A 12,387-nucleotide genomic window follows, 5' to 3' on the forward strand; every position below is an offset into this window, starting at 1 on the left:
TGCTCTGTAGTCCTGGGTAGGAGTGCCATGGCATCACAGCAAATGGCAACTTCAAACTCCTGGGCTTAAGTGATCCTCCTGGTGCAGCCTCTTAAGTAGCTGGAACTATCGGCACCCCCCGTGATGCTCAGGTAGTTTTTCTATTTTTAATAGAGATCTTACTCAGGCTGGTCTCAAACTCCGAAGCTCAAGAAATCCACCTGCTTCAGCCTCCCAGAGTGCTAGCATGACAGGCATGAGCCATCATGCCTGGCTGAAATTTATTGGGGAGAGTTCTTTTGAAATGAGAAAGTAACCCCAGACAACATGCCTTGCACATGGTCTCCCTTTGGTCTAGCGTCCCTTTCTCTTCCTCAACTGCCGGGAGACCTTCAACGTCCAGCATAGCTGTCGCCTCAGTGACATGAAGATGCACTGGCCATGCCCACTCAGAGCTACTCGGTGCTTTCCCTCGATACCCCCCGCCCCCCACAGCACTGCAATTCAAGATACCACGATTGTTGTGCGCATGTGTCTGACTCCCCTGCTCAGTGACTGACTGGGGCCAAGGTCCTTTCGAATCATCCCTGGGTAGCTTTATAAAATGTAGCAGTCCAGGATCCAAGCCAGACCCACTGACCCACGATTCCCAGCATGTCAGTTTGCACATCTTTCTTTCATTTACTCTCTGTGGGCAGTGTTGAGTTGCGTGTACAACCAGGACTTAGGCCACTCACTGCCTCCCATTCCTCTTTTGAGCTCTAATGCTCAGCATATGCCTATAGCACAAAGCGGGGCTCAGAGCTTGCTGGTGGAATGAATGAACTAAGTTTCTTCTGCTTTATTCCTCTTTCAGGTAAATATCTAAATTATATGTGACACCTTCCTGCTGGGGTGAACTTGGATGTTTCTATAGGCTCTTCTAGGAGATCTCTGGATTTCTGTAGCCACATTCTCGGAGGGTCCCAGTGCTTGAGCATGCTGCCATGTGCAGATGATTCCTTTGGACAGTGATTATATGAAGTTTTGTAATAAACAGGTTAGAATGTAAAAAATAAGAGGGATTTATTACCAAAAATGTGACAAGGAAATAAAGTTGTAAAAGCCTCTTGGTATATTCACACATATGGCCAAATTCAGAGCAGAGAACAATTATACTACAACATGCGGGGAGAATCAAGTTCTTGTGGGGTACCAGCTTCCAGATTCCCTTTTGTCCCTGTCTTGACTCTTACTATTTTTGTTTCTCCTGTTTGGGGGGATTTTGTGATCATTTCTTCCTGCCACTGATTCCTGATGAGGCTTTCCTGAGTTCAACTTCACCCACTTGTTCTCAGGATGTGTTGTTGGAAGAGAGATGAACTTCTTATTACTTGTACTTAGAAACAGCTGTTATTTCAGCCAGACTCGTGAATAATCTACAAACACGTTCCTATAATTGAACACACTACTGATGTGTATATAATCCAACTGATTGATGGAGGGACCTCAAGACATCTTTGCTCGTGGTAGGTGAAACTAAATGAAGGATTAGGGGTGCGTCGCCTGTGATGTCAATTTCTCACATTTCGTCCTTCGGGTCTTCATTTCTCACAATCCAGAAACTGCACAGCAGCAAGTTTGATAGTGACATCACCCTCGGGGAGCTGACAGTGCGACTGAGCTAGTCACGGGGGTCTTCACAGAAAAGGCAGTCGGGGTCCTGGTCAGCTGGGGACTCCATCTGAATGGTGAGGGAGTGCATGGGAACGCTTTTGCTGAGGGCTCTCGCAATCTCTCTTCGAACAACACTGCTGTCCCGGCTGGCTGCTGTTGATAAAAAAGCACAGTGGGATTAGCACTGACTGCACACGCAGGGAGACGGCTGCTCCTCTGCTTCCAGGTCCTTTGTCTTTGACCGGGTGGGGTGGGGTGGGACATGGGCCTAACACATGGAAGAAGCCATGTTGGCTCTGAGAGTCCACTGCCTGCCCAGGGACAAGGCAGGGGAAATTGTCTTACAGAAAAGTACCTCATCACTCTCCTGTCCATAGTCATCTCTGGAGCCTGGCACTCCTAGGAGTCAAGTATGGATGGGGAGAAGGGCCCTGGAAAAATCCAGGACAGAACTGAGATTTCTTACACAGTCCCCACGGGTCTTTGAGTCTCAGGCCTTATATGTAATCCAAATTTATACTGAGGCTAGTGACAGGAACCAACGAGACTTTAGAGCTCCCCACAGACCTTTCTTAAAGCAGCAATCCTCCCTGCCATCTTTTTTCCTGTCGCAAAAAGTATCAGGAGACTGTAAAAGTCCCCTCCATAGTAACCTGGTTGTTTACTAGAATCTTTTATTTGCAGTGAAATATTGGCGGGGTGAATGCTGTAAATTCCCTGAAGCCAAACCTGAGCCCCTTAGAGATGATGAGGATGTCTGAGGCATCACGATCCTCAAATGACTGTCACAAGTGTTCCTCTCCCCTGCCCCAAGTGACTTCTTGAGTCACTTTTTAGTAGCCGAACCGATTATCTTTAGCTTGAATTCCCTCCTAAGGCAGTAAAAGACCTCCCACTGCCCATTCTCCCAGCTCTAGGACATCTCATGGGCAAAATAGCCTTTTAGTTGGAAAAAAGTAGTTTTTACTAAAAACGCAGTATCATAAGAATTATCTCACATGGTTACAGAATTTCTTCACATAGTGAAGGACCCATCATAATTCCTATTAGCACAGCTCTTAGCTTGTCAGAACTTTAAGGGGCCTCAGTCACAACAGGGGGGCTGTGACTCACTTTCATCTCTCTATCTTAGTGTTAGGCAAAGCATCTTATACACAGAAGATACTTAATGAAGATTAATTGTTGAATTGATTCCTCTTATTTGACTGACCACGCCTAACAGTTGAAGTCAAAATTTTTAGAGTCCAAGGCCTTGAAGTTGATGTTGAATTTTAGCCCTTTGTTCTGTCTATTCACTACCCTCTGCAGTCAGCTCTACGGATAGCATCAGTATGGTGGTAGCTATGACAACATCAATAAGCAGATTGGTTTTGAAGGCCCTTGGTGGTACAAAACACTGCACAGTTGTTTTGACCAGCAATTGACAATAAAGGCAGCTCTACTCAAAGGAGGGAAATTACTGCCTTTACAAGGCGAGGACTTCATTTTGTCCAGGGTATTCAGAGAACTCACTGACCTGTAGCAACATGAGCTGAGAGAATGACTTGGTTCATTGTTAGAGACCAGATGTGCAGGCTGTGCACAGACACCACCCCGTCGACAGCCAGGATGAGCTCTTTCACACTGTCATAACTCAAGCCCTTTGGCACACCTGACAAAAAGGAAGAGTGGGAGGTGGTTGTTATTCCACTAACCACAGTTTACTGAGATGGCTAAATGGCTTCAAAGTCCTTTCCAAGATACCAATAGGCCCTTCCCTTTTCTGCTTTCTTATTTCAGATGTGTACAGATCAGATCCATCTGACTATTTTGAAGGGTTTACCATCAATCAAAAAAGTTCACAGCAGAATATTTGTAGAATTTAGTCTGCAATGACCAACGAGAGTAACTAGCATCCTTAGTTTTTAGGGCATGTTATTAGAGTCATTGTACTTTTCCTAATTGTTTGTACATACCCTCCGGAAAGCAAAATGAAATAACATGGGATTTGTTATCAAGTAGTCCTTAATTACCATGCTGACTACAACTATTGTGAATTAACTAAATGGTGGAATTTCTCCAGGGGTTGACACATTTGTAGTAAAACAAGGGTGAAAAGAACAACATATGGATCACAGAGTTCTTCGTGGAGCAAATCAGAAAATATGCAACCACTGGAAACTGTAATGCTATACAAATGTTCATTAGCCTGCAGGCCGTTTAGTGAGTGAGCCATGTTAGCAGAGGATCTTAACGTTGTAACACCAGCTTATTATACGGTTTGTAAGGTTTCCATTATTTTGGCTACACTAGTCAGCATGGAATGTCTGCGTCACAGAATATGATAGTTTGACTGTCTCTCATTTCTAAAGAAACAATGTAGGGCACACAGGAAGGTGGGGAGTCCAGCAGCCAATCTGCTATTCTCTTGGGCTGAAGGAACTGGTTGTCTCGGCCTGGCAAAGAAAAGGCCAAGAAAATTATGATCATTCTTCAAACGTTACAAGAGTTGTCATATGGAAGATGAGAGAATGAGCATGTAAGAACACTTGCTCTGGCTATCTTCAGGAGAAAAACAGAGCCAATGGGTGGTTGGAATAGTAAAACAGACATCAGCTCAATATTAAAATATATATATATATATATATATATATATATATATATATATATGTATCTCCATCCAAGCACAACAATGGTAAAAGCCTTTGCTGAGATAGGAAAATTCTTGCCAAGTAATGATGATGATTCAAAGAGGATGCTGTATTAGTTTTCTAAGTACAATCCTTTTTAAGCCTCTACTTCAATTACATACATATATAAAGTGAACATCTGGGGTGTTTATTGAAAATAAGTATGTCACAACTCCAATCCAGACCTCCTAAAGCAGTGGTTCTTGAGAAGGTTCTCAACCTTCCTAATGTCACAACCCTTTAATACAGTCCAAAGGGGTCACAACCCACAGTGAAGACAGTTTCTATGGAAGAGGCTCTAAAATCTATAGGCTTTCAACAGTTTACTTGGGATGCATATTAATACCACCAGAGGAGAGTTCAGAAATCATGATGAATAAGTTACCCAAAGCAGGTGATTCAGAATCCCTGTAGATGGGACCCAGCGTCAGTGCCTGTTTGGGGCGTGGCACGCAACCTAGACTGAGAACTGCCACACTCTGAGCCACTGAGCTGCTGTACCTCGATGTGGTTTTCAAGCCTGGCTACATGGTAAAAAATCAGCAAAACCAGTCCCCCTCTCAGAAAATTAAATCAGAATCACTGGGTATAGATGACTATAATGAACAGCTATAGCTGTGAACCTCCTACTTAAAGAAATAGGGAATGCATAACCTTCCTTTTTCAGGGTTTGAAAACCTTGCTCACGGGGGAGTTCCTCCTTGGGCAAATCAGAATTCTCCACAATTTCAGCTGAGCTTATTTCCACTTCATACCGTTTGGGGAAGCAACAAAGCTGGTCAATAGGCTCAGAAAACCAGAATAGATTAAAAGGAGTTCGTGCCTCAGGTCAATTTTAGAATGTGCTTGAAGTCATGGTTAAAACTGTTCTACTATAATAACAAAAAGAAAACTTTATTGAGGACCTATCGTGTATAAGGTTTGTGCTAAGCACTTTATTTATAACGATTATCTCACTTGATAGGCCTAAGAATGTTAGGAGTTACATATCATCAATGCTATTTCCTATTTAATTAGAAGACAAAAAAATTAGAGTCAGAAAGGGTAAGAAACCTGGTTAAGGCCACACAGATAAGTGGCAGAAACAGAGATGTCAGATTCTGATGTCTGTGCTCTGGTTGTAAAATGTTATGCAAATACCAGAGTTTCGGTATTTCAATCAAAAAGTTGACTCCCATTTCAAGCACTATTGAAGAGTTTTCCTGGGAATGAAGATAGGTTTGTTCTGAATAAGATTCTCTTTTCTGGTCTTCTGAGGCCATCAGCACTGATGGCTGGCCAGGGCTATGGCTACCACCTGTGGCCAAGAATTGGGAATTTCTTGGTGTGGGGATAAATATGCAGTATAGGGGGCCAGCTGAGAATTTGCATTTCCTGGGCACCTATTGTGTTCTAGACATTATGCCGTTTAGCTCATCTAATCCTCAAAACATGGTCAGGTGGATGTTGTATTTCCATTTCTGAGTTGAAAAAGCTGAAGTTCAGAGGTTAAAGATCTTGCCTGAAGTCCGCAGCTAGAAACTTTCACAACTAGAATTTGAACTGAGGTGCCTCTGATACAAAGACTTTATTTATTTCGGCTCCATGGGGAGTCTCGGTGAGCTAGCTTTACCAGCAAAGACATGGCCCCGAAAGGGCAGAAAACAGCGATTCTTCTACCTCTTTATGCCAAATGAAAAGAAAATCACTGAAATACAGAAAGAGGGGAGGAGGAGCAGTCAGGAAGCCCTAGGCATAAGAAAGAATTTCTTGGCAGTGAGGGTTATTTCTGCCACCTATAACTGGAAGACCCAAAGAGTCAGACAGGGATTCCACAAGCCCCAGTGAGTAGTCAAGGCTGTTCTCTGGCTATAGAAATGAAGTTATGAAGCCTAAAATTCTACTCCAGGCTAAGAGAGGACCTCAGCAAAGCCTCTATGACCACCAGCTCCTACTCCGCAGCCCTGTTAAAATCCCCAAGAAAGGGCCCACACCCTCCTGTGCAGCACTTACCTCTATGCCCTTTCTGTGTAATTGTTTGCATAGTCTCCTTCTCCCCTTACTGGAGTTTTAGCCCCATGAGAACAATTCTCTTCACTGCTTTGCTAACCTCTATAACTCTAGCTTTGAGCACATTATCCAATACAGAGTTGGGGCTCAGTAAACACTTGATGGACAAGTAAATAGAGGCTCGCCCTGGTGTTCTTGTTCTATGAGATACAATTTAGCTGCATTGCTTCCTGAGGGATAAATTTATGTGGTCTGTGTTAGTTCTTATCCAGGTATATTTAGGGAATAATTTATAGTTTTGCAATATCTTTCTCAGAGTTTGTGCACTCACTGTTTTTATACTATGAGATATCATATAACCGTAGCTACAGCTAAATGTAGGAGGCATTTCCTTTAGGAATAAAAACCAAATGTCCATTTTCACAAAAATTATCTGTTTAAATTTTTCCTATAATGCAGATGAACACTGAGCATGTCTTGCAGCCATTCCCTTTCGTGATCATAGAGAAGAGAAGACATTGACCTTGGGAATAACAATAAAATCACTCCTACCTTCCATAAGCAAGATGGAAAAGTCCTTTAAGATAGTGATGGTGCTGGCCAAAACCAGGATGGAAAAGAGAAACGTGCAGATGGGGTCGGCTATTTTGTAGTCTGGCTGGAAAATACAGGGAGTTGTGTTAACTGAATTCGTGCCTCTCATGCAGAAAGTCTGATTAATAAAATAAGTAAACCTCTCTGTTTCCTTTCCTCCTTGTAACCCATTCAGTGTCCTAACATGACATCCAACTCAGAAGCAAGACTTTCTGTCTGAAGACTTCAATCCTTTTTGTTTGCTTGAAGCTATCAGTGATAAAGAAGGGAGACCATGGTTCCCGCTCTCCCTATAATTCAAGATCAAAAAGAAAAATCCTCTCAAGTGTGCTCTCAATAAACCTGATTTAACTTTTCTCAAATCAGTCAAGGTACAGACTACATGATGAAAATGTGCACAAATGTGCCCACAATGTCCAGTGACTTTTTTGGCCTGAGTTGAGATGAAGAGAAGAAATTTATAGTCTTTGCTGACTGGTTAGTTTATTTCTTTGCCTCTAAAGTGTGGCACATCCTTGAGGCTGCATCTTTAATTCAGTCTTAAGGCAGTGAGCCAAGGCAGCTTCATTGCTCTCTGTCCCACTGGAGACCTTGGCCTCAGGCCCACTGGACACCTTGGCCTCAGGGTGAACCACCTGCTTTTCTGTTCTTGATGAAGTTCTATGCCACAGAAAGGTCTGTAGCCTACTGGCTCTAAGAAATTTCAGTATCAACCTAAGCTTTATAAGGGGCTTCTCTCCATTAATCCTTACAATGTTGAATGATTTTGCCTTAAACGTGAAGCTTTCAGGGAATCATTCTGCTCCAGTGAATACAGATATGTCCTTATAATTCTTACTCACATGGTCTCACTTTTTAGGAAAAATAGTACAGAGTTCCTGAAAACTGGACAATCATTACATAAACAGAGATAAATTCTCTTTCTTTCATTGCCCATACCCAACCCACCTTTTCTAGTTCTGGGTATTATGAGGCAGAGATTTATAGTGCATATTTATTTGTTTAGGGTCAGAAGCCTACCCTAAGTTCATCCGCATTTTTCATTAGTGCCCTGGCTTTGGGGGGAGACATTGACCCTTTCCCCTATTGTCAGCACTAATGGTAGAACAATAAATCAGGTACTCTAATCTCCTCCTAGCCAAATAGCAAGTACAAGATACAAACTAGATCAACCAGACTCCCCTTCCCAGAAATATAAATGTTCAGCAGTGACAAGAACAGGAAAATAATTGGTTGAGACACATTTATTTCAGCATAGTATCTGGAACAGGAGACGGCTAGTTTCTGAAATTTAGATGTAAGTTGTTGCCCTTATTTCTACATTGATTTCTGTCCAGAAATACAACCAGTAAATATTGGTTAGTGAATATATTTTTTGGAGTGATCTTGTCTGTTGCTTACAACCCAAGAACTCCAAGGTGTTCATGGTTTTGTTGCTATTTATCTTAACCATGACAAAAGAAATTGTTTTCTTGAAAGACTGACAGCCCAACAATTAAAAAGACATAGCACTTAGGAATTTGGGAGAGTCTAAGTTTCCAGGCCTTGGGTGTTTGTACATTTGTTTATTTTAATCGTGTTAAGTATTAACAGGTTGTATAGGCAAACAGTCTATTTATTCTCTTTTAATATGGAAGGGTCAACTTCTGTACTGACAATGGAGGAACTCAACATACTCACTTTAAAGTAGATAATAAGGGCACTGATCAGCACACTGACGCTCTGAAATAGATCTCCAAGGGCATGTACAAAGGCTGCTCTGACACTGGCATTTGCTTGGACTTCCTTGTGATTGTGGCCGAGGCATCGTTGGTGTAAAACCATAGTTAGTCTGAAAGAGAGAATGATGTTCTTGGTATACATGAGGTTAACCCTGAAAAACACATACCGCATAAGGGAGAAGCTGGAGGTAGCCTGCATTATCCAAATGGCAAGTACTGGAAATATTATTTGAACACAAGTGTCTTGTAGGATTTTGAAATTCGTACACAAAGACAAATTATGAAGATTTACTTTGGTTACTCATTCATTCATCAAATGCTACTGTGTTTCATATTAAAACTGGAAAGCATCATTTCTTAGATGAAAGTCAAGCATTTGACAATAAAGTGGAATTCACTGAGAGTCTCCAAAATGTCACTCTCTGAGCTAGGCTTACAGTTGAGCCTCAATGAGGGCTTAATTAAATGTAATTGGGTTTGAATGTAAAATGCAGCAGAAGGAGATAAAAGAAGCAGTAGTTAATTTCATCAAGGTGGGATTTTATCTTTTTTTCTATTTAATTTAATCCATTTCCATTAAAATTTGACATTTGAACAACTTCTTAATGTAGAATGATGAGAGGACTATGTTTATGTATATTTATCCATAGGTCAAAATATAGAATGTATTATAAATGTTTTTGTGTTTGTGTATAAACATACAGAACATACTGAAAAGTTTGGCATTGCTCATCCCTGTCAAAGTGAGAAATAATTGGTACTAGAAATTATATACCTGCCTACACTTGTCTATAATTTTTAAGAAGTATTAGACTAAAGAAAAGTGAGAACCTTTTCACTCACCGTCAACAATGAGTGTTTTGCCTTGTAACACTTTCTGAACATTTTGGAACACAGGTTGAATAAAACCCAAACATACTGTTCAATACCAAGTATCTTAGTCTATTTACAGGTAAAGTAGCTGTTACATCTCAGGCTATCACCACGAAATGGAATAACTGCTACCCTCCAAAGTGTTATTATTGCAGAATGTAGAGCTTTCAGTTTGTCAATGTTTGGGTAGAAATTCACCCTCAACTAAGAGTTACCACTCACGGTTCTTTAAATCAAGGGTCCCCAACATTTTAGGCACCATGGACCAGGTTCATAGAGGACAATTTTTCCACAAACTAGGTGGGTGGAGGAGGATCTGACAGGGGTGGAGCTTGGGTGATGCCGGAAGAGACAGGGAGAAGCTCTGAATACAGATGATGCTTCGCCCACTCGCCTGATGTGTGCGGCCCAGATCCTGACAGGCTGCAGACTGGGACTTGTCCACAGCCCAAGGGTTAGGGACCACAGCTTTAAACAACCTGCTATGGCTGACAGTACATAGTCCCTCTTCTAGACCTGCCATGTGAGCTCCATCACATTGTTATTCATTCTCTTACTCATTTAAAAAGAGAGACAGAGAGAGAAAATTTACTTAGGGACTCTAGGACAGTACTGTTAAATGCTTGGGCCATAAGGATAAGTAAAAATAGATGGGGTCATTCCCCAGTTTAACTTTAAATATGATGGAGAAGACAGAGATTCAACACACACACAAACACACGTAAATGGAAAATTCTAATTACAGGCAGTTCTCAAGGTATGAGCACGTGCCTTACATACAACTCACACTTATGAACAGAGACTATTGTGGTAAGTCCCCAAGCTACAAATACCTGACTGGTGTATGACTCACACTTATGAATAGAGGCTACTACAGGTAACAGGTAAATGTACCTGTTTCAACTTATGTACAAATTCAATTAAGAACAAACCTATAGAACTTATCTCATTTATAACCTTGAGGCCTGCCTGCACAAGTCCACCAAGAACTGATACTACGCATAGTACAACAGAAGAGTCTAATTTAGTTAGAGAGACCTAACAGCAAAGCTGAATTCAAAAACCTATGCTACAGTTAAATGGGCTAAGAGGGAAAGGAAGATTTCAGGAGAGAAAACTTAGCTCACAGTAGCCTTAGGTCTGTAACCTTCGTCTTAGTATCCCTTCACAACTTCTACTAAATTTTTGTCCTGATTTTGGGTCCCCAAAGAATAGATTTATTCTCCAATTGCAGTTCTGCTATCTTTCTATTCAGGCAACATAGCATCTAGCAGCCCTTGATACCTGTAATCCCAGTGCCTGGAGAAAACATTATAGTCACTCAGCATTTTTATCCATAAATATCTATTTGCAGAATTTTTCAACTGCCTTGCCTTTCTAAGTGTAAAAAATGCCTGCAATGTTAAGGTCAGTGTTTAAAAGCAGTTGCCGTGGAAAGAAAATTTAGATGGTTTAGAAAATCAAACCCAATCATTGAGGTCTCAGATGGGTGCGATAGTCGGCAAGGAATAGCCTCCATCTTTGTGTAGCATTGACACAAGGTAGGTGATATACCTGTGACTCTTGGGAAATTACAATTTTTATTCTTTCTGCTTCCTTGAGGACATATTGTTCTCCTTCAGCAGAGATGACATTACTGACCCCTAGGCTGTAGGATGCGTGCTCTGGCCTATTTGTCTCCTAGAGCAGATTCATTTGCATTGATCTGCTCACACTTTTTCTTCCAGTGCCAATGTAGAACATATTTTCTACTTAACTGGTTGGAGGAAATGACCTAGTGACAGCAGACCAAATGCCATTCTTCTTCTCGTTTAGCTCAGAGATGTTGAGCAGTGGTCCAAGAGGTGAGGAACTGAGGCAGCAAGTGGCAAGGCTATCCGAATCCCCTGGAACCTCTTTCAAAGTGTACGCACTCAGCTTCTCAATTTCCAGATTTTGTAGAGCCTTTGTAAAAATCCCCTGTTTGAAACATTCTCGCACTGTCTCCTGCACTTTCATGTTACACCCTACTTCACAGCATGGATCATCTTGCACTGCAAGCCAGACAGGTAGATGGTAAATAGATGCTACCCACATGAGTAGCCCGCTGCAGTCGTAACGAATCACCCAGAGCCTTAGTGGCTTAAAACAAGAAATGTATTGCCTTATATTTGTGGAGGTCACTGGGTTTATTGGACTGCATTTTTTCTGGAAGCTTTAGGAGGGACTTCATTTTCCTATCTTTTCAGCTTTGAGAGGTCACATAGATCCCTTGGCTCCAGGCCCCTTCTCCATCTTCAGTTCCAGCAGTGCAGCAGCTTCTTTCTCCCTTATCTGCCTTCTGCCTCCCTCTTAGCAGTGCCCTTGTGGCTACATCTCCCCAATAATCAAGGACAATCCCCTAATCTTAATATCCTTCATCACATTTGCAAAATTCCTTTCACCATGTAAGTCAACCTATTTAGAACTTCCAAGGATTAGGATATGGAAATCTTTGGGGGTTAGGAGATCATTGTCCTGTCTACCACACTCGATAGGTGGATAGATGGATGGATGGATGGATAGATAGATATAGAAAGATGATAGGTAGATATCATGGTGATGATAGATAGATAATAGCTAGATTATAGATATAGAAAGATAGATGAATCAATAATAGCTAGATTAGATATAGAAAGATAGATAAATAGATATGATAGATGTAGAAAGATGATAGATAAATAGATATCATGGTGATGATAGATAGATAGATAGATAGATAGATAGATAGATAGATAGACAGAGTTTTAAGTTACCTGAATCAGAATATCAAATAGGAAGGAGAAAATTAACACAAAAGGAGCAAAGCTCTGGCTTTTGAACCCCATTTCCAAATGAACTACTTAAGCAAGAAAGGGCAGACCAACATGGCAAGGGACGTGTGACCA

At 41.4% G+C, this 12,387-nt stretch overlaps 1 protein-coding gene across 1 annotated transcript in view; it reads right to left on the reverse strand.

Moving 5' to 3' along the window:
- Positions 1-1,544: 1,544 nt before the first annotated feature.
- SLC30A8 (solute carrier family 30 member 8) overlaps positions 1,545-12,387 on the reverse strand; it is a 33,669-nt gene continuing 22,826 nt past the window's right edge. The window contains exons 5-8 of the mRNA XM_003782392.1: positions 8,568-8,718; positions 6,846-6,951; positions 3,152-3,286; positions 1,545-1,788 (exon numbers count right to left, since the gene is read on the reverse strand). Coding sequence (XP_003782440.1) covers positions 1,643-1,788; positions 3,152-3,286; positions 6,846-6,951; positions 8,568-8,718 — 538 coding nt within the window. The 3' untranslated portion in view covers positions 1,545-1,642. The remainder of the gene's footprint in view (positions 1,789-3,151; positions 3,287-6,845; positions 6,952-8,567; positions 8,719-12,387) is intronic.

The sequence above is a fragment of the Otolemur garnettii genome, unplaced genomic scaffold (genome assembly GCF_000181295.1).
Source record: "Otolemur garnettii isolate 467f Iridium unplaced genomic scaffold, OtoGar3 scaffold00004, whole genome shotgun sequence".
Classification (NCBI taxonomy): domain Eukaryota; kingdom Metazoa; phylum Chordata; class Mammalia; order Primates; family Galagidae; genus Otolemur; species Otolemur garnettii.